A 23049-nucleotide genomic window follows, 5' to 3' on the forward strand; every position below is an offset into this window, starting at 1 on the left:
AAAAATATCTAAATTGATAATGAAAACGTTATTCGTAATATTTGACTTTTGATTTTCTGAACGTGATACATGTTGTTTTGAACGATTGTCAATTGTTGTCATGTGTCAAACATATTTTTATTAAATTTGAAAATGGCGGACGATGCATCGAGCAGTAGTGGTTGCACCGGCAATTTAGTTGATAATTCAATAAATCAAGATGAATTGATAATGAAACAACAACGGGAAATAGAGAAGGAGGTAGGTGGCTCATTTTTGTTTACTTACCTGTTCTTTGGATTTTTAATTATCATTAGAATAAACAATAACAACATCGTGTTTATTTGTTTTTAGATCTCCGAGTCGATACCCCTTGTTGGCGATCTCGAAGTTTTGTCGTCCCTAGAAAAAGAATACACTGAAGATCCCATATATCTTTTAAAAGTCAAAGATCTCTCTTCAAAGTACAAATTCATTAGAAGAACACGTCCTGACGGCAACTGCTTCTTTCGGGCGTTCTCGTACGCTTATTTAGAACATCTTCTTACTGATAAAGCAGAATACGATAAGTTTTATGAAATAGCAAAAAATTCAAAAGATACACTGGTTGCATTAGGATTCCCACAGTTTACAGTTGAAGATTTTTATGAAACGGTATGTAATTTAAAGGTTATGTTTTGAACTTTTTTGCTGACTCAAGCGAACAAATTATTTTCAATGACAAATCTATACAACTAAAATGTTTTGTTATAACTACTATTGCAAGTTTTGATTTAGATTATTTTAATTAGGAAGATTGTCTTTTTTCGATATGAAATTGTTAAATTTTGAATCAGTTTTGTAACACAAAGTGAAAGTTTGTATATATCTTTTAACAGTATTGCTATATAATGAAATTTATACTTTTGTGATTTTGCAGTTTATCGAAGTTGTTCAAAGAGTAGGTGAACAAGCAGGGAGCAGTTCCGCAGGGCTGGATGCGGTACGTGAGGAACTGCATGACAAGTTCAACAAGCAGGGCTACTCTGACTACATTGTGGTGTACCTGCGCCTTGTCACCTCTGGCCAGCTCCAGATGCAGCACAACTTCTACCAGAATTTCATAGAAGGCTCTAGAACTGTTACTGAATTCTGCAGACAGGTTTGAAACTTAAATAATAGGCTAAAGGCCCTTTGTATACAAGGAAATGTATATTATCGAACCTAATATATAATTTCATCGCAAGTATCATGTTGGGCACACTCTGTGTGACTAGCACAAATATTTGTAAAAAATTGCAATCATATTGTCATTGAATAAATTTGTATTTAAATTTACCGTACCAACGTAAAGTACACCCTAAATCTCAAAGTAATTGTGAAATTATAGATGATATCAGTATGAAGCAATTTGATTACTGAGATTTATGTAGAACGACTAGCTGTCGCCCGCGACTCCGTCCGCGCGCAGTCAGAAAAAAAAATGAAAAATAGATGTTGGCCGATTCTCAGACCTACTGAATATGCTCACAAAATTTCATGAGAATCGGTCAAGCCGTTTCGGAGGAGTACGGGAATGAAAACTGTGACACGAGAATTTTATATATTAGATGATTTCTATGAATGATGAATATGGCTTCAAATTTCAATTTGTCACTAACAGTATTGGAAGCCATACAAAGTTGTTTTATTAAGGCCATAGTATAACATATAATGTCAACAAACAAGCATTTTCATGGCTACCTATTATAATATAAAAACAGTCTTTAACATACTGAAATAATTATAAAAATTATTTTTCTGCAGTCTACTTCTTTGTTTTATCAACTTATATTGTTGTATGTTATATTTCAGGAGGTAGAACCTATGTATAAAGAGTCTGACCACATTCATATAATAGCTCTCAGCAATGCTCTAAACGTAGGTGTCAGAGTCAAGTATATGGACCGCGGAGAGGGGAGTCAGGTAAAAACTAAACACCATATCATTTGGTAATATATTATTCCATCATATTGATGTTTAAATTGACTGAATTATGTGTATGCTTTAATTTAAGATTTATTAGTTGATATGTTTAAATTAAACAAGGTCTAAAGTTTTTGAGTAAAGAATTATGTATTCCATCTCTTTGGTAGACAAGGAGTTCTGTCAAAGAGGTGGCATACTGCACACTAAGACCTTTGCCTTTTTTGAATGAGAATATGAAAAAGAGAATATCGCGGGAATTGGAAGAGTTAACAAGATGTATTTGTGAATAGACTTCAATTAAATTGTGTTTTAACACATTAATTGCCACTAAGTTTTTCTATTATTAAAGAAAACTTGCAGGACATTGGTGGCACTGTATATGTTAACCATTCAAAATTGTATCTGATGTTAGTGTGAATATAGCATTTAATATGACTGCAGGTAATAGCGCATGACTTCCCCGAGGGTGCTCGGCCGCTGGTCCACCTGCTGTACCGGCCCGGACACTATGACATACTGTACGCGTGATCGCCACAACACAAATCTTTTTATCATAATAAATTTAATTACATTTATCTGCTGTTTCATTTTTCTAATATTATAAATGCGAAAGTTTGGATTGCTAGATGGGTGTTTGAAGGTATCTCTGGAACATCTCAATGGATCTGGATGAAATTTGGCCTGGATATAGAAAACAGGCTACTAATTTTGTTTTTATTCCGCACGGACGGAGTCGTGGGCGACAGCTAGTATATCAAGTTGATACTTTATGTATGGTGAATGGCAGGTTGGTGATGATTGTATAGATTAGACATGATTTGAAAGATGAGAAATAAGACCACTAGTGTCGCTTAACAAGATTTTTAACCTGTCAAAGTATCGAGATGTCAAAAGCACTTGGAATCTATGCTTTGCTCCTGTAGACTGTTTCGATAACTTATAGGAATCCAAAGTTATTTAAACTGTTTTTATAAACTTTAATCCACAACTACGGTGCAGATAATGATTTGGATTTTTTAGGTTAAATCATTGAAATGTAAAACTAAAGCGCAAAGTTAAACTTTATTCATAAAAATTGTTTACAAAATCTGGTAATTTCTTAAAAAGGAATAAGGGAAATAAGTATTTTTTTAAAATATGACATAACTAAGACTTCATTTTTTTAATTTACTGTTTAAATGTGAAAAGCTAAATAGTACAAACAAACATTTTTAATATAACTTATGTACTCTTTTCCATTAACAAATATGAAGGTACTAAAAGCAGAGGAATATTTAAACAGTAATTCTAAAAAAAATTAAATGACAATATATAAAAAACTTATTAATAAATTTTATCTGCAGAAATAAACTCCATCTGGTTCCCGTTTTGGTTTCATGCCAGCAAAGAAAGCTTTTATATCCTCTTCTTTTACAATTTCCTTTTTGAGCATGAATGTCTTCAAGAAATCTGACAATTTCTCTCGCAGTTTGTTATATTCAGTGACTGCATTTATTTGTTGTATGCGGTCAAGAGAGGACAAAGCTTGTAAGCCCTTCTCATACTGAGAATTTCCATTGCTTCTTTCTTTTCCTAACATTTCGTATGCAGCGACTGTGTCCTCCGAGTCTATCAGAAATAGTACAGCCAAATCTTTGTACATGGAAAGGCACTCATTGCATGTACAGAGTTTCTGCCGAAAGTTTGAAGGCCAGAATGTTGCTCCTTTAAGGTATCTTTTTATTCCTTTTGGCCTAATACAAATTTTACTTTCATTAGGTTTAATCCTTTTTGCACCATCATCTTTACCTTCTTCCTCTGTTAACTTTCTTTTGTTCTCATTGCTACTTGCAACAGTTTCATCAACATTCCCAACATTACTTTCCTCATTAGACTGATTTACAGAATTAGTTTCTTCAGTCTTTGTGTTGTCTTTTTCAATATTCGTTGAATCATCATCAGTAATTCTTTCTTGTTGAGTGTCAGTTTCTAATGTATTGAGAGATTCCAAGTTACTAGTTTGTGTACTGCTTGTTTCAGGATTGTCAGAGACAGTTTGTTGTATCTCCATGTCACTTGAATCACTTTCTTTTTTCTTTTCAACATCCATTTCTGTCTCGTCTTTCGCATCCATTAAAGTTTCGTTAACTGGTATATTTTCAGTAACTGCCACTGGTTCAGTAATTGTATCTATAGGTAGTTCAATGGTTGGGTCCAAAGCCGGTTCTTTGGTTGTTTCCATAGCTGGTTCATTGGTCATTTCCATAGCTGATTCATTAGTTGTATCCATAACTACCTCATTGGTTTTATTCACAACTGCGTCATTTGTTGTATCTATAGCTGGTTCATTGACTGCATCTATAGCTGCTTCATTGGTTGTATCAGTCACTGGTTCTTTGTCACTTTCAATATTTGATTTTGTTATTTCAGTATCAATTTCTTCTGGTTTTTGATTACTAGGTGCTTCTGTATCAGTAGGGTCCTTAAGTAGCTCTTCTTCCATTTTCAGATCATTGTCAGTAATATCTTTAGATTCATTATCATGTGTAATAGGCTCCTCTTTGGCACTGTCAGCTTTGTTTGTAGTGGTTACATCTGTGTCTTGTGGGATAGGTTCTTTACTTTCTTCTTTGTTGACATCTTTTGTACCATTGTCAATTGTTTCTTCATCAACTGACAAATCTTTATTATCTAAAAGATTACTTTCACCAGCAACTTTATTCTGGTCAGGACTTAGTGTGGTCTTCTCTGAAATTACATTTGTAACTTTATCTTCTGTCAGTTGATCTTTCTCAGTTTTGGCTTCTACAGATTCAATACAAGAATTTTCTTTTTCTTCAATTTCTGGTGTTGTTTTGGAATCAGTTTCATTACTTACATCTTCACTTTCTACTTTTTCTAGTTCATTTGTGGAGTCCTTCATTGTATCACTTTCAGAATTTACCGACTCATTTTTATTTTCAGTCTGAAGTGCATTTTCAGTATTTGTTTGGTCACTTAAGTTTAGATTTGCTTCATTCTTCATTTCAACGTCTTGTACTTTAGTATTTTCCGATGTTCCCTCACTTTCTGGAATGCCATTTACCATGGTGATAGCATCACTAGTGCTCACATTGTCAACGTCTACACTTTCAGTTGTTATAACTAAACTGCTATAATCATGCAAAAAACTATTTTTCTCCATACAGTCTTTACAAATCATTTCAGAATATGGTTCATCAGGGACAACTGCATCTAAATGAGATGCATGAAGCCAGTCCTCACAGATAATGCATTGAATCATTTCATCTTCAGTTGTAGATTCTGGGTCAGGGTAAGGTCTATGGCAAGTGCAATATAATCCGCTATAGTTTTGATTGTATTTGTTTTCTTCATTCAGGTCAGTTTTATTTGGATTGAATTTACAAGGATGTGAGTTGAACTTTGCATTGCCACAGTCGCAGCGAAAATTTCTCTTCGTATACAATTCGACCAACTCATGATTCTCATGGCAAGTCAAACTGCAAGCCAAGCAGACTCCAGCTCTCTTCAGGGGATCAATTTTAGCATCAGAACAACATGTCATACAGGCATATATTGCTTGCCTTTTTATATAACCCTGAAAATTATAAAAATATGCATAAATAGAGTTAGTTTCATACTACTTTATATATAGGGTAACATCTTATAAATAATTTTTGACAGTTTAGATGATTTAGGAAATAGGTAATGTAAGTGTATTCTTGCAGTAAATAGATCATAGTATTACAAAAATATTCTATCAATTTATTCATTTTAATCTATAAGATATAAAAATAAATATATTTATATTAGGACATTAGGTATATAGTAGGAGATAATATTACTTCCTATTTCATTTATTTTCTCATGGTATATGACTTACTTACATAAATAAATTATTTTATAACGTGATAACAAAAACAATTAAGATGTTACTTTTACGGCATCTAACGTTTTGCTCATAAAGGAGATTTTTAATATGAAAATGAGCCAAATATTCGGTAAATTTTACATAATATAATAGGTGATAGGTGAATGAAAGGTCTTACCTTACTGTAAGAACAATTTTTATCATCGGAGGCACCAAGGACGGCATTAGCGTCCTCTTCAAAGTCTTGTTCTTCTTGCAAAACATCCAACATTGTCACAACCTTGTCCCCGTCGTATTCACCCATTTCAGTGTCTTCAGTAGTATTTGTTCCATTCGTTGTCATTTTAACCCTCGTCTGCTGCTTCACTAAATTTTGTTTCTGATTCTTTATAGCACTGATTACAAAACTTAACGAAAGCCGGTTATTAAAGGCGCCAACAATTTATTTCTTTGCACTTGCAACAATCAATCACCTCCGTGAAGTTGGCCCCCTCACTTTAATTTTTTTAACTTTTTTTTACGCAAATCGTTTGAGAATCGTTTGAGAGGGTTTGAGAGAAAAGAAATATCGTTTGAGAGTTCCTACTTTCTCCGTAAAAACAATTTCAAATTCTAGTGTGAAGTTGGCCCCCTCACTTTACTTTTTTTTATTTTTTTCAATGCGAATCGTTAGAGAGTCGTTTGAGAGACATTAAGAGAAAAGAAATATCGTTTGAGAGTTTTTACTTTTTCTGTAATAAATATTTTAATTCTGGGCATCGAAAGTTACAAATCGATTTTCCTTTTTTTCCGAATTAAATATGGCAATCAAGCACTTGGACGTTTCAAATTTATTGTGTAGGTAGAGAATGGTAATAGAGTGATTGAGAGAAAAGAGAAATCGTTTGAGAGTTAATACTTTTTCTGAAATATATATTTCAATGTCGGAATCGAAAGTTACAAATCGATTTTTCTTTTATTACGACTTAAATATGGCAATCATGCACTAAGACGTTTCAAATTTATTGTGTAGGTAGAGAATGCTTAGAGAGTGACTGAGAGAAAAGAGAAATCGTTTGAGAGTTAATACTTTTTCTGAAAAATATATTTCAATGTCGGAATCGAAAGTTACTAATCGATTTTCCTTTTTTTCCGAAATAATTATGGCAATCATGCACTTAGACGTTTCAAATTTATTGTGTAGGTAGAGAATGATTAGAGAGTGATTGTGAGAAAAGAGAAATCGTTTGAGAGTTAATACTTTTCCTGAAATAAATATTTCAATTTCTGAATCGAAAGTAACAAATCAATTTTCCTTTTTTCCGAATTAAATATGGCAATCATGCACTTAGACGATTCAAATTTATGGTGTAGGTAGAGAATGATTAGAGAGTGATAAAGAGAAAAGAGAAATCGTTTGAGAGTTAATACTTTTCCTGAAATAAATATTTCAATTTCTGAATCGAAAGTAACAAATCAATTTTCCTTTTTTCCGAATTAAATATGGCAATCATGCACTTAGACGATTCAAATTTATGGTGTAGGTAGAGAATGATTAGAGAGTGATAAAGAGAAAAGAGAAATCGTTTGAGAGTTAATACTTTTCCTGAAATAAATATTTCAATTTCTGAATCGAAAGTAACAAATCAATTTTCCTTTTTTCCGAATTAAATATGGCAATCATACACTTAAACGATTCAAATTTATGGTGTAGGTAGAGAATGGTAATAGAGTGATTGAGAGAAAACAGAAATCGTTTGAGAGTTAATACTTTTTTTGAAATAAATATTTCAATGTCGGAATCGAAAGTTACAAATCGATTTTCCTTTTATTTCGAATTAAATATGGCAATCATGCACTAAGACGTTTCAAATTTATTGTGTAGGTAGAGAATGCTTAGAGAGTGATTGAGAGAAAAGAGAAATCGTTTGAGAGTTAATACTTTTTCTTAAATAAATATTTCAATTTCGGAATCGAAAGTTACAGATCGGTTTTCCTTTACTCCGAAATAAATATGGCAATCATGCACTTAGACGTTTCAAATTTATTGTGTAGGTAGAGAATGTTAAGAGAGTGATTAAGTGAAGAGAGAAATCGTTTGAGAGTTGATACTTTTCCTGAAATAAATATTTCAATATCGGAATCGTAAGTAACAAATCGATTTTCCTTTTTTCCGAATTAAATATAGCAATCATGCACTTAAACGATTCAAATTTATGGTGTAGGTAGGGAATGGTAATAGAAAGATTGAGAGAAAAGAGAAATCGTTTGAGAGTTAATACTTTTTCTGAAATATATATTTCAATGTCGGAATCGAAAGTTACAAATCGATTTATTTTTATTTCGAATTAAATATGGCAATCATGCACTTAGACGATTTAAATTTATGGTGTAGACAGAGAATGGTAAGAGAGTGATTGAGAGAAAAGAGAAATCGTTTGAGAGTTAATACTTTTCCTGAAAAAAATATTTCACTGTCGGAATCGAAAGCTACAAATCGATTTTCCTTTTTTTCAAATTAAATATGGGAATCATGAGGATAAACGATTCAAATTTATTGTGTAGATAGAGAATGGTTATAGATTGATTTAAAGAAAAGAGAAATCGTTTGAGAGTTATTACTTTTTCTAAAATAAATATTTCAATTTTTGAGATTTGTAAGTTTTTGAAAATCGATTTGTTACTTACGATTCCGAAATTGAAATATTTATTTCAGGAAAAGTATCTACTCTCAAACGATTTATCTTTTCTCTCAATCACTCTCTAAGCATTCTCTACCTACACAATAAATTTGAAACGTCTTAGTGCATGATTGCCATATTTAATTCGTAATAAAAGGAAAATCGATTTGTAACTTTCGATTCCGACATTGAAATATTTATTTCAAAAAAAGTATTAACTCTCAAACGATTTCTGTTTTCTCTCAATCACTCTATTACTATTCTCTACCTACACCATAAATTTGAATCGTCTAAGTGCATGATTGCCATATTTAATTCGAAAAAAAGGAAAATCGATTTGTTACTTTCGATTCCGACATTGAAATATTTATTTCAGGAAAAGTATTAACTCTCAAACGATTTCTCTTTTCTCTCAATCACTCTCTAATCATTCTCTACCTACACAATAAATTTGAAACGTCTAAGTGCATGATTGCCATAATCATTTCGGAAAAAAAGGAAAATCGATTAGTAACTTTCGATTCCGACATTGAAATATATTTTTCAGAAAAAGTATTAACTCTCAAACGATTTTTCTTTTCTCTCAGTCACTCTCTAAGCATTCTCTACCTACACAATAAATTTGAAACGTCTTAGTGCATGATTGCCATATTTAAGTCGTAATAAAAGAAAAATCGATTTGTAACTTTCGATTCCGACATTGAAATATATATTTCAGAAAAAGTATTAACTCTCAAACGATTTCTCTTTTCTCTCAATCACTCTCTTACCATTCTCTACCTACACAATAAATTTGAAACGTCCAAGTGCATGATTGCCATATTTAATTCGGAAAAAAAGGAAAATCGATTTGTAACTTTCGATGCCCAGAATTAAAATATTTATTACAGAAAAAGTAAAAACTCTCAAACGATATTTCTTTTCTCTTAATGTCTCTTAAACGACTCTCTAACGATTCGCATTGAAAAAAATAAAAAAAAGTAAAGTGAGGGGGCCAACTTCACACTAGAATTTGAAATTGTTTTTACGGAGAAAGTAGGAACTCTCAAACGATATTTCTTTTCTCTCAAACCCTCTCAAACGATTCTCAAACGATTTGCGTAAAAAAAAGTTAAAAAAATTAAAGTGAGGGGGCCAACTTCACGGAGGTCAATCAATCGACAACGGACGAATCCAAAGACAAAGAGTCAAAATGGATCGCCAAAATAAAACAGAGTGGACATATTGCGAAGAAAGTGTACGACGCAAATAAATGCACCAAGATTAATTAATGTTTATATTTTCTATAATAAGTAATTGCCGAAATTAAGAGAATGCATGTCGAACGTTAAAGTATATCGAACGGTATGACTAACAAAGATAATTTATAATCAACTTCAGCGCGCTTTTACGTAAAACGAATCGCATACAATTCATGTAGCCAGTAACCATGTAACCATTTCATTGATTTGATTTATTGTATTAGAATATATATAGGTTAAATAAATAAAAGCGTCTTCAATCCTGAAACAAAGCTCCGATATATTTAACTCATCTTATGTAACATTCAAGATATGATAGCGTATAATAATAATTTATTGATATTTATTGATAGACCGGATGAGACAAAACTTTTCTATTTTTTACGCCAATGATTGATTAAATATAGATAATAAACGGCGTAAGTTACAAATTAAAAAGTGCCAGTCTTATTTCATTATTCTTACTTTCTGGTTTAAAGAAGAAAAGGTACATCTAAGTTCTTCCTGCCATTACCGACATACAAAAATCCGGCGTCCTGGGTTCTAACTTTATGAAAGTACATCATCCCGGGCCAATAGAGGCTTTTTAGATACGCTACGGTGCCCACGTTCTCCAAGGATAAATTCCAGCATCCGTTCGGAATATCCATGTCGATGGAGTCTAAAAAGTCCATGCTCAAATTGTAATCTGCACGCGTTAGAATATTTGTGTTCCATTTGTGTTGAGCGGGTCTAATATGCAGATAGGACTTGAGCAGCTTGGCCTCTGGTCCCGTCAGACCGTAGAAGTTAGGGCTAATGACCACGACACCATCGGGCCGCTTCACCAGCTGTCCCCTCGCACAAACCTCGGCCTCTTCGCAGATGTTGCTGATGGTCGCTGCCAGTCTCTTCTCCTCTTTCATATTTTTGCAGCGCTCCGGGTCTCCTTGGTCGAGTGCTTCGTCTAAAACTTTGATCTTCTCGGATATGTCGCCGCGAAACGGCGTGTTTGCGATCAAAGAGAGGAATTTGTACTTCTTCTTGGCCTTCGGAAGCAGTCCCCAGAATTTGAAATCGGTCGTGTAGAAGTATTTTCGTTCGTTGAGCGCGTCTCGGTTTATCCCGACGGCTATGTGGTAGTCCCGGTCGACGCCGTAGATCTGGCCCCAGTACTGCATGTGCGTGAAGTGGTTTTCCACCTGCAGCATAGTGAGCGAGGTCTGCAGCAGCGAGATCAGCTCGTTGGTCAGCACCACGCCGTTAACCTTCACGTACTCCCTGTACTCCCACAACTTGTGCACGTTCATATTTTTCGATTAATTATTCGAAAATAAATCCAATGTTTCAAATTGACGTGTGTCACACACATTTTTTTATAATCTCTGTGGTTGTGGCTGCACAGAATGACATCAGAATGTATTTAAAAAAAAAAAAAAAACAAATAAGATCTTGATTTTTCCTATCCATCAATAATTCTGTGAAGAAGTTTGTAAAGAAACGGACAGAACACTTAAAAAATTTAGGACACTACAAAGAAGATTTCCTCTAAGGTGTCTTGTGTAAAGGTTGATTTTGTCTCACATAGTTGGCAATTGGCTCGGCGTAACGCGAGTGAGGTTCTCGTGTGGCAATTACCCCAAGTCAAATATTTGCGGGTCTTTCGCCGCTCGTAACTTGTAACACGAATCCGGGGTACATCACGAATCGAACGATAAAGCTTCACGTACACAACTGTCGCTACAACTGCTTCCGCGCGGAATTAAAAAAAACTTAATTAATAGTCCATGTGTTCTTCCAGACTGTGTTCTATATCTATACCAAATTTCATCTACATCCATGCAGCTGTTCCGATCATAGCTTGTAACAAACATCCATTCATCCATCCAGCGATCCAAACAATATTAGTAAGATTATTAACTTACTAGCTGTCGTCCCCGACTCTAGCTGCGCGGAATAAAAAAAAACTTAACAAGTAGCTTATGTATTCTTCCAGACTAAATTTCATTAAGATCCGTTCCGGAGATATCTTCAAACAAACATCCACTCATCCATCTAAGCATTCGCATTTATAATATTAGTAAGATATACGATATATGGGTGAGTTTCTACTGTCGTAACCACATTATTGATTATTGCTATCACTCTAATTACACAGGACAACAAAATCAAACTTTTTTTTTGTTGCATGAAGTTTTTCTACTGTTGTTTACTAATTTGGGTGCGCTGATTTCAAATCTATCCTCAGATTTTTTGTAGCAGCTCTAGTTAGTGAGATACAGGTACCGGCTTGAATTTACATAAGTAGTCGGTAGTTTCTATCTATAGCGGTGTAACTTAACTAGTTACTTTATAAATTTCATTATGTCTTCCTCAAGAAGGACGTGTTTAATAATCCTGATTGTTTTTGTGTTATTTGTGGAGAATATATGTTCCAAAAATTTCGTTTAAATGTGTCGGACTTTGTGAAAAAGGCATACTTCGCCTACTTTTGGTTTCCATTGCCGTCAAACGCCAAACCTTGGATACCAAGTTTGGTATGCAAAAGTTGTGTTGAATCTTTGCGACTGTGGGGAAACAAAAAAAGACCCACTTTTAAGTACAAAGCTCCTATGATTTGGCGTGAACCATCCAACCATCATGATGACTGTTATTTCTGTTTAACGAAAATCATAGGAATAAACCACAAAAATTGCTCTAAGTGGATATATCCAAACTTAAAATACGAACAGTCTTGAGTATTAGCGACACATCAACATCTCAGTATGCAAATAAAACTGGGGTTGATAAAACAGTTAGTAAAAGCTCTTAACAAAGATGGCGAATGTTTCAAATACATTGAAAAAGTGTTTCCAAAATTGAGTAGTGAGAAAATCAAAGGTGGTATTTTCGATGGCCCACAAATCAGGAAGTTGATAGATGATAAAAAATTTATCAACCATATGACAGCTGTCGAGAAATGTGGATGGGAAGAGTTTGCTTGGGTAGTGAGAAAATTTTTGGGCAATAGGATTTCTGACGGCTACATTCAGCACGTTGAACAGTTGCTGATACACTTCCAGCGGCTTGGATGCAACACGAGTATCAAGCTTCACTACTTTCACAGCCATCTTGACTATTTTCCTGAAAATCTCGGTGACCTGAGCGAGGAACAAGGAGAGCGCTTTCACCAGCATATTCGGAGAGATATCAGGGGTACTGGAATGAACATATGATGGCTGATTATTGTTGGAGCATTCAAAATAGTACTCATAACACATCTCACGCTAGAAAATTCAAAAAAAGGAAATTTTGTTCTGAATAAATATGTTTAATGAATTTTTTATACTTAAACTATGTGCATTTTCAATGAAAAACCCTGTCACTTCGTAACTCCAAAACTAGAGCTGCTTCATAAAAACGGCATATATTTTTGAAATCAGCGTGGAAAAACTATTCAGGTTCATGTAAAAAATCTCATGCAACAGACATGCTGTAATCCAGTGTTATCTTTGAAAAAGTAGAGAACAATTACTTATGTTCTTTCATATTTGTGTCACGACAATTGACATACTCGGGCAAAACATAACAACAATTTCTGATCAAATACCTATGTAATATGGTTGTAATATTATAAGATTTAAAATATATCGCTTGTGTGCTGTGAGCTTTATCTGCTGTAACTCGGTAACAGTTGTCGGGTCGGGAAAAATTGGCCGCTGGACGAATAACTTGAGATCCAATTTATTTATTTTCCCGTATTGAAAACCAGTGTCGTCTTGCTTGTTTACAGGCTAGCGGGTAATATTTAATACTTGTACGTTGGTACTCGTACATATTTGCACGTAATATTTATACTATTTTAAAACGCACTGTTTTGTATTACTATGGCTCGTATTTCATTTTGCTATTTTCAGATTTAAATGTTTTATTGATTGTTCTCAGTATTTTAGTAATTCCTGCAATTAACTGGGAGGTTTTTAACATTTTGCTACTTTACAATAGATGGCGCAACTTGTTTCATATGAATAAAACGGTCGATAGATGGCAGTGTGTTATTCAATTTTCAGTAAGCTTTTTAATTATCCAATAATTTAACAATTATGAGTGCTTTAACACTGCCCAAAAATATACATATACAAAATAATGTTTTGAATATATGTTTTTTGTGATTGCTTGAACTGAAATGGTAATATTCATATTGGGATTGGTAAGCTTCCATTGCTAGTATGCTATAGTTAATACTCTTAATCTTTTGAAATATTATGTGCTCAGTGCTATATATTTTGAATTTGTTGTATGTTGTCTCGTTTCTTGTATAGCGAATATGCCTCTCCGAGTAGAGGAGGTGACTACAACAAGCGAAGGTTGATGGTCAGTTTCCCATACTTTACCTCTCTCTTGTGAGGTGAAATAGTTGAGAGGGCAAATAAGAGCCTAGTGTAGCGTAATCTACGCAAATATTAAAAAAGCTTATTTTCTAGAAAATTCTGACTTGTTGGTGCAGTCAAAAGATGACTACATAAAGATTTTTTTACATCATTATGGCTTGTAAGATCATATGTCAACAGGCGAGTGTCCTATCCTATCCATTGTTATTATAAATATTAAATTAAAATTCAGACATTAAGCACTCCTCACAAAATCAGTAACAAAAAACTCACTTGAAAAATTTTTGCACAGATAACGTGAAAACGGTTGTCTATTAAACAATGGATGAATAAGTGTGACACGTGCTGCAATTAGCCTCTTGCACCACTGAGAGGTTAGGTGGGCGCGATTTGACACGCGTCGCGCCTCTCCGCGCCCCCCGAAACTCCCCGGACCTCTCCCGCGCCGAGAGGTCGCGGACGTGCGATCTCGGCGCGAGATAGACGCGGCTCGGGCCTCGTTAGCACGTGCTGTCACGTTACGCGTCACGCGTCACACGGGGATGATTGGACGACATTACACCTGTGACAAGAACTGAAGAGCTCATTGAGTTGATTCAAAATAAGGGTGTGGTAATGAAGGACCGTTGCTACGTATTTTATACAGGTGCAATAAATGTTTTTCTGGTCAGATATTCGTACACTGTAATGATATACACATTGCACAAACTTTTATACTATAATATTGCGGCCGTTATAAAATGTGGTCAAAATTATCCCATACGTTTACTAAATCATTTTGAGAACAAAGTGGTATTGACAGCAATCAAGTCATAAAATCAATATCTGTTCAAAAAACTCGACAAAATACATGCCATTTGTTCGATAGCGTTCAATTCGAACTACAATGAAAATATTTTTCCACGCCACAAACACGTTTGTTTGCTAAACAAAAGCTCTGACAAATTTGATCTGAGGTGAACAATGAGGTTAATTCGCCAGAAACGGCCCACGATTCAGTATCGCAAATCGAGTGTCCGCCGCGCCGCGACGACTCCGCGCCCGCCCCGCTCCGGCCCCGCTCCGGCCCCGCGCCTCGCCCGGTGCCACACCGCGACAGCCGACCGAGTGAGCAATCTCAATGAATCCGTCCAAAAACAATAAAGCCGTTCCCACAACCGCGCCCCGGGCCGACCCCATGAGACCTTAATCACCCCATTCTCTTTATTTTTTAACGTCTAATTGTTTTGGAACGAGAGGCTGGCTGCGAGGCCCGCGGGCGTCGCTGCGTTCAGAAACGATACGCGCCACGCCGCTGCGCTCGCGCAACAAACAAAAAGAAAACATCCCTCACATGAATGGGTCCCGTAAATTCGTTACAGTTTGCCAACATTCACTATGTTTGTTTTAGAGATTAAATTTTATGATAATACGCAATATAATAGCCGGATTTCCTTTTGTGTTCTGTGTTCAATATGTGATACATTGTAAAATCTTTTATAACTACATAATATGTTCATATCGAATTGTTAAGAGCAGTCGAATTTAAAATAGTAAAAATATATTTCACCTTCTAATCTAAGATTTTATGAGCTTCGCTACTCGTGTTGAGTGATCATTGCAATAATAAAAAATCAAAAGGGACTTGCGCAAGGAGCCGCCATTATTTCCAACAGTTCAATTAACACAAGAAAGAATCGAATCACACGTAAATCTTTAATGACCGCTCTAAAACCCATAAGCTGTAAAAAACCGAATAATTCCCACAATCGAAAATTATAAATTGCAAAATTCGAGTGCTCTTTTCCCACAATTAAAGCGCATAAGAAAAGAAATGAAATGACGAAAGCTGCGAGCGGTCGAGTGGCGATTTCCGAACGGTTACTTACAAAAGGGCGGGAATATTAGGTGTTTAATCGCGAGTGAGCGTCGCAATCGGGTAAGGGGAGCGCGGGGACAATGGCGCGAATCTCAGATTAAGGTTATTTGTGCTAAACAGCGCGCCATTGTGCGTGCCCGCCGGCCGATCGCCGCTCGCCTCGCTGCTCGCAGATCGATCGCAAACTCGCGACCAACTAATTGCTCGTTGGTGGAAATTACTGTGCTTTATGCGTTGTTAAGATTCATGCATTCGCTGCCTGTTCACTGGGCAGGGGTTGACAATATATTTCATTTAATTTGTCTGAGAAAATCTCACGATTTCATAAAGCGGAAGAAAGTTTTGATTATGATTACAAATATAGAGACCTATTGATAAATACAATGCATAAGCAATGGCGAAACATGTTCGGTTGGATAACTGTAACTAATATGTTAAAAAATATGTTCATTGCTATATTAATGTTTTATTGATTTATGCGAATGAAATAAAATTTACTTAAATGTAAAAAAGGACAACCCAACAAATGTCTACTGTCCTATCAGTTTTGTCATCGAGAAGTTTCTGGGACACTTTTTCGAGGCATCTTCACTCCTCACAAACAAGATTGAATTTTTGTCAAACACATAATAAAGGTTGCTAGTTATTTGTTAAATAATATGCGTGTAATACATTTGTTACTCAGTGATCAGACGCATCTGAATACAAAATTAAGTTAATTAAATTGATGTTTTGTTTGATTTACTTAGTTCCCACGAATATAATTGCTTGTGTAAACGAATATTGTAAGAACATTGCGCAATTTGAGTAATGATTTATTTGTTGTAAATGCTTGTTAGTAATGATTTAAAAGAGCGTGTGTATATTGCAATTATAGTGAGGATAACGAGTGGTCGCAGTGCTAGGGGAAAGGGGGCAGAGGGGAGGGGGCAAACAGCTTCCCACTGCGAGGTCGCGTGCCGGAGCGCGCACGCCAGCGCCACCACTGACCGCTAGAGCTGGCCTTTGTACTATCGACACATTATCGATATTATGTCACTGAACAAAAGTTTATACCTCATAAGTAGAGGATATTAGGTAGCTGAATTAGATGAGTAAAAAATCCAGGAATTTTTAAGTATCTATTAAATAAATTATCCAATCATATATAGTAATATCGGAAGCATTTGCTAACACAAAAAGTTGCAATATTTATTTTCATCACTCAAAACGACGAAGAGAGTTCTCTTCCCACTGATCGAAATATTTTTTGTTATCGATAATACTCTTAAACGTAACTATTTAGAAAATAATTTGAGTTATTCCATGTTGAAAGATAAACGAGTGTAACGGTGTTGGCAAACGAAGAGCGCGCTGTCCACGTGACGATGAAGAGCGCGGGGTCGGTGCGGGGTGGGTGCGGGGTGGGCGCGGGGTGGGCGCGGGGTGGGCGCGGGGTGGGCGCGGAGTTACAGCGGCAATAATTGGCGCCCCGCGGCCGCTGCGCGCGCGCTAATGTTTTGATAATGAAGAGTGCCATTGTCCCGCCGAGAGCGAAGGATTAACCTCTTTGTTTTGCAATTTGTATGTTTTTTTGTGGGGGGCGACACTATTTTATCTAAATAAATAACAACTCTGTACTCGTTTGGTTCTATTTTGATTTTGTACAAATATTATTCGATGTTATATCAATAAACTTTAAAAAAAATTGAATTAAATAACTTGTCAATTCTTGTTCACTTTACAAAACATTAGCTATGCTGTGAGCTGATTCAAACAGTTGCATTTTTAGATTCTTGTAAATAATTTAGTCGATTCTGTTACATAAAAAATAGAAACATGATTGCTTGAATTTAACCATAGTTCCAACATACTGTTCATGTTTTGTACATCTGTTAACACCGCGTCAGGAAGAAAGTTTTGTTTTGACGTTTGATGATAAAGCTGTGCGTTATCTTTCAGTGGACTATTGCAGGAGCAGCGGCTGGACGATAGACGGATGCATTGAAGTGATAATTCTATCATTCAACAACCACTAACTCTGTGCTTGGAATGCGTCCGCTGACGAACATCTGATGTACAATAATATTTGTACACAATCAGAAACGACTAAATATTATTTCAGTATTGTATGTGTTGATTGTTCGCTGACGACTGCTGTATACTTCTGATTCCTTAACAAACGAGCAATTCTTAAAAGTCTCAATTCTTTTACATTATTAAGTCATAAATTTAAAAGACCACTTTAAAGGGCCACAGACATATTTATTTCTATTTTATATGAAATGGCTGGATGATAATAAAAAAAAACAGAAACTTAAATTGTTTTATATCTGTCCTGCCTAAATTCCTTTTTAGTCTGTGTCTCTGTCATTGGTATCGCTGTGCAAACGTTGTTTTTTTTTCTCGTCCGTTTTATTATGCATTTATATTACACCAAGTCATAATTCCACGAAGATTAAATTAAAATGTCAATGTATATTATCACGGGTTACCTTCGTCGAGATGGTTCTTCTGAATGTCAAAAGATTTACCTCCAACCCACATAAAGGCATCTAAACAAACCAAATTAACTGTCTCTGGGTTATAAAGGGTGTACCGAAGACATCTGCGCGGCGCTATCAATTATGACCATTGTCAGAGGTTACAATAACATCTCGGCACGTCCTATTGGGCTGATTTCGGTATACTATAAAAGAACCCACGCCTTAAGGAAGCTTGCACACGGGTTTCTTACGTTATCGCTCTCCCAATTGTATTATATTTAGCGACTGTTCATCTTTTCTATGAACAATCAGTAATATAGTAGTACTATAGTATTGCTTCTATTTAATTTCCACTTAAAAGAGATATATTTTTTGTTTGATATAGTAAACTGTTCAAATAAACCTTTATGTTAGATGAAATGCTAAATTTTCTTGAACCTAGTGTGATGAACCTAACCTATAAGACAATGTCAAATTGTGTGACAGGTGCGTTCCCGCCAAACGCCCACCGTTCGACAATGCGTCGCGCTCCACAATGGCGGCCGGCATCAGGCTCACGTGTCGCGAACGACTTCATTAAATACGATACATCTCAGTCCGTGGGCAGATGATTTACGAGACCGCTGTCCCGCGCTGCCCGACGACATTGTATTCACACCTGACAAATCTGGAACACAACATCTCATGTTTACTTACAATTGGCCTACTAATGTAAAGAATTTAACAAAAGCATATTTTTTGTTTAGTCATCTTAATTGGATATGTATACGTTTCTTTATGACATCAATGGCTACAATAATATGAGAGTGTTACTCTGTGAGAGTGTTCTTCTCACCTTGTGTTATGATCTTGCTTGAGATAGTTTTAAGAACATTTATGTTAGCTAACTATGAAGAATAATAGTGTATAGTTAAAAAAAAATAATAGATACTATGACGTTAGGAACTTAACCCAAAGTAAAAGCAATTGGATGATTTTCAAGTGTTTCGTTTCTTCAAAATGTTTATTTAGGTACAAATTATCAATTAGGTTCCTAGTTATCAAATTTCAAAATCTAAGCTTCAAATTATGTTCTAAATCAAACATGAGCAGGTGTTAGATAAAGAAATAAATTAGATATAGATGAGAGAGCAAAGTACTTTCTCTAATCCTGTTGCTATTCTCTCGTGACATGTACTCGAGCGGCACAAAACGTTCTTATAATCGCAAATCCATCACATTCGGACAATCAAAGGCGCAGCGGTGGTGTTAACAAATAACAAAAGTTCGGGCGATCGTTAGCACTGCACGGCTCGGCTCGGCGCGGACCCCCGCCGGTAAAGCCGATCGACTTCAAGCAAAAGGAGTGCGAAAAAACTACACAACGATTTAGTGTTACCACACGATAAAAACATTGAAGACTGGTAACTCTATCATAAAAGTTATTTTTAATTCAATTACGAGCTTAAGCGTCAGTTAGATCACCATCTAGTACTAATAATCACAAATAAATTACAGTAAACTAAAAAGAAAAATAAGGTTTTCTTTTTAATTGCTGTTAAAAATTTTAATTGAGTGTAAAGTAATTGCTACTCGGTCGTATCGAGGCAGTGATATTTTTCTGTGTATCGATATTAATTAATGAGGAATGAGGTCTTTTATAAGAGTCTATTGCTATTTGCTACACACTAAGTACACAATGATTATAAAAATATGTCCAGCAAAATGTTAAAGTTTGGTAGCCGTAAGCGGAAAAAAACATCAGAATGGACACGAGGCGACGACAGATGCGTAAAGGTTTCACGACCTAAATCTTGTTATTATAACGTTTTGTGGGCTACGACAGTTTGTGATCGTGTAATTACGGCCGTTTGTGGACATAAAAAGTACATTGTTATCATAATTTTCTACTGCATAATTATAGGAATGTGGTCATCATTTTATTTTAAGGTAGAGAACTATTTATCAGAAACTAACTGGCATTCTCTGATTTTAGTAAAGGATTGTTTCATTATATCCGTCTTCGGTTTGCTATGTTAAAATTATAACAGAATCTATTGTCTGCTATGAAGTACATTTTAAATAGTTCCGTAATAGCTAATCGAATCCAAAATATTCTCACGTTAAACCTACGAGCTTATTTACACATTTTTACTAAAAGTTCTGAGTACTTCGCTAACAAGGTACCTACTTCTCTTGTTTTTCGTATCTAAGTTACACATATTACAAGCAGCTATCGCTATATGTTTTTAACATTTTAAAAGTTGTATCGCAGATTGAAATCGTGTTCACAACAAACGAATGCAATTAAAAACTGTCAGCGACGATACTTTGCCGCAAACGCTTAGCATAAGGTTTTAACAATATCTCTGGATTTTGCGAGCGAAAAAAATGTTATCAACCACAGAGAATATATTCAAGCGATAGGAATCAAATATTTATATTACGAACTATACCAGATTTTTTTTACAGTTTAAGTTGTTATTTTATAGGTTATAGATTATTTTATTTTATAAAGTATAGGAGACTAAATAGATTCAACATTATACATATTAATAAAGTTGGAGTGAAAAAAAATCACATTTCGTGCTCATGATGTAATATTTACTATGGTTATAATGAAAAAATAATTTTTAAATTTTTTGTCTGTATTTCTGTCCGCAAGGCTGCTTTTGTTTCGGGTAATCTCCGAAACCGCTGGATCTATTTTGACGGAACTTTAACGGGAAGATAGCTGATACATACGGGCATATATTAGCTACTTTTTTAAATTCTACGCTGATGAAGTCACGGATTACTAGACTACTAGTTCTAACTTAACATAAACTTAACTCCATGAAAAACTTAACTATTGTTGATTGTTGTGCTAACTTTAGCAAATCAAAAGTAAGGTTTGACAGCTGGGTATAGACAATTGGAGTGCTGTAACAATAAGGTTATAATTTCCACGTGCTGTTAAATAAAAAAAAACACATTGGCGCCATTGACAACTCCCGAACCTCCCGCTGACAATTCTGAGTGATGTAATGAGTTTGTCAGTTCACAATTAAACATGGGTTCCGATAGGTTGAAAAAAATAAATTGTAACATTTCATGTTCTCAATATTAGCAATTTTTTTTAATTAGTTTACATTGAAATTTTAGAGAGATGGACGAATGATCGAGAAACAATTATAACTTAGTCGCTGTATGTACATTTTTTTTTATTTTGACATCAACTACAGCTTAATTTATTTACACAAATATGACAAGGATCATCATCAAAAGAAGACAGAAAATAATAATATGGAAGTAATTGAAAAACACTTTCAGTATTTGGCATCGTATGGCAAGAGTTTGAAGAGTCCAGGTGTGGTGGCGCTCTCTGCAGTCACCACTCAGAGACCACGCGTGGGGCGTTGTATTTAGTACATAGGTACTGTATTGTAGTGGCCACCTTTTGTGTTATAACAATATACTTACCTAATATGAAGTCTCCTTACTTTCCGCACTCTCCCGCCATAACGCTCGAGCGCGTATAACAGAGCTTTCCGCTCGTAAATACTTTGAAAATAGTTTTAAATAAATACATACTCGTGTGTAATTGAAAGTCGTAGTGGCGTATTGTTTTCTTTGTGAGCACTAAGTGAGCCGAGTGCGCGAGTGTTGTTTAGTGGGGCCGCAGTATTTGTTGCGAGGCATTTCAATGTTTTCCATTTGTGTTGACCCGTTGGAATAAAGTTCTCTTATGTGCAATGTATTGTCGGGTATATATATATTTTTTTAATTAAAAATACGGTTAAATAGTTTCATTCCGTGCCAGAATACAAACTCATTTTACTAATTTTACTTGAGAAAACATTTTCTGAACTAAAATATTCTTTATTATTTTTTAACGAAAACTTCTTAAATCGATGCTGCTATAAAATGCCGACAATAAAAAAAGCGTTCCGACCGCGTTTTAACTTTCTAGCTTCGATAAAAATATAATCCTAAACCGTACTCGAGCTTATAAAAAAGGTGTTTTCTTTTTTTTCAAGAATCTTGTACCATCACTCGACACAACAATGGCCGCACAAAGCATCGTATCCGGAGCGTCCTCCAGAGGGCGCTGTCTTCCGGCGTCGCTTCCGCGCTCGAGTGCCAATCCAACATGGCGACAATATTAATCAATATTTCAACAATAATGCCGGCTGAGAGCCGCGCTCTCGACACAAGACACGAGACACGGTGCTTGCACGTCTCGATTTATTCGAGAGAATTTATTGGCTCTACCAGTAATTTTTGTACGTCAAGTTGACAGCTGCTACATTATTGAGCTATAATATTATAAAGTGTAGGTGTTGCCGTGCTCAAATATTGGTAAGATGACAGTTGTTAGTTCTTGTTTGGTTGTATACTTGATAGACCTGTTTGTTATGACAGAGTTTACTTGAAATTTGAATTTCTTTCAAATGTTGTACGCTCATTTAATATGATAAAATTATTTCGTAATGATAATCAATGTAAAGAATTCTAAAATTCCTTACGCATCAGAGTGTGTTGTACACAGTGGGTCGTGTCCGTCGTCCCCGGACATCGCAATGGGCCACTGATTAGATGGGACTATGCTGTTGGTGTGTATTCTAAGTATCTAAAATCTAAAATCAGGATTTAAAGTGAAATCAGGATATGTTTCAATGCTAAAGAATGTAATAAAAATTCTGAATAATCAAAATAATCTATGACAACGTCATAGTGCA

General features: G+C 35.2%; 3 protein-coding genes across 3 annotated transcripts; 1 reads left to right on the top strand and 2 right to left on the bottom strand.

Annotated features, from left to right (window-relative positions):
• The first annotated feature begins 127 nt into the window (after nt 1-127).
• LOC106719476 (ubiquitin thioesterase otubain-like) lies at nt 128-2460 on the top strand. The gene is made up of 5 exons (XM_014513823.2): nt 128-240; nt 334-633; nt 899-1120; nt 1813-1923; nt 2368-2460. The coding sequence occupies exons 1-5, from the start codon at nt 133-135 to the stop codon at nt 2452-2454; spliced, it is 828 nt and encodes a 275-aa protein (XP_014369309.2). The 5' UTR covers nt 128-132; the 3' UTR covers nt 2455-2460.
• A 679-nt stretch (nt 2461-3139) lies between these two features.
• On the bottom strand, nt 3140-6241 carry LOC106719419 (putative E3 ubiquitin-protein ligase UBR7). The gene is made up of 2 exons (XM_014513756.2): nt 5955-6241; nt 3140-5503 (listed from the first exon to the last, which is right to left on the bottom strand). Exons 1-2 carry the CDS (start codon nt 6117-6119, stop codon nt 3260-3262), a joined length of 2409 nt encoding a protein of 802 aa, XP_014369242.2. The 5' UTR covers nt 6120-6241; the 3' UTR covers nt 3140-3259.
• A 3882-nt stretch (nt 6242-10123) lies between these two features.
• On the bottom strand, nt 10124-11027 carry LOC106719490 (radial spoke head protein 9 homolog). The gene has a single exon (XM_014513836.2). The coding sequence runs from the start codon at nt 10964-10966 to the stop codon at nt 10151-10153; it is 816 nt and encodes a 271-aa protein (XP_014369322.2). The 5' UTR covers nt 10967-11027; the 3' UTR covers nt 10124-10150.
• Nucleotides 11028-23049: the final 12022 nt, after the last annotated feature.

The sequence above is a fragment of the Papilio machaon genome, chromosome 7 (genome assembly GCF_912999745.1).
Source record: "Papilio machaon chromosome 7, ilPapMach1.1, whole genome shotgun sequence".
Lineage (NCBI taxonomy): Eukaryota > Metazoa > Arthropoda > Insecta > Lepidoptera > Papilionidae > Papilio > Papilio machaon.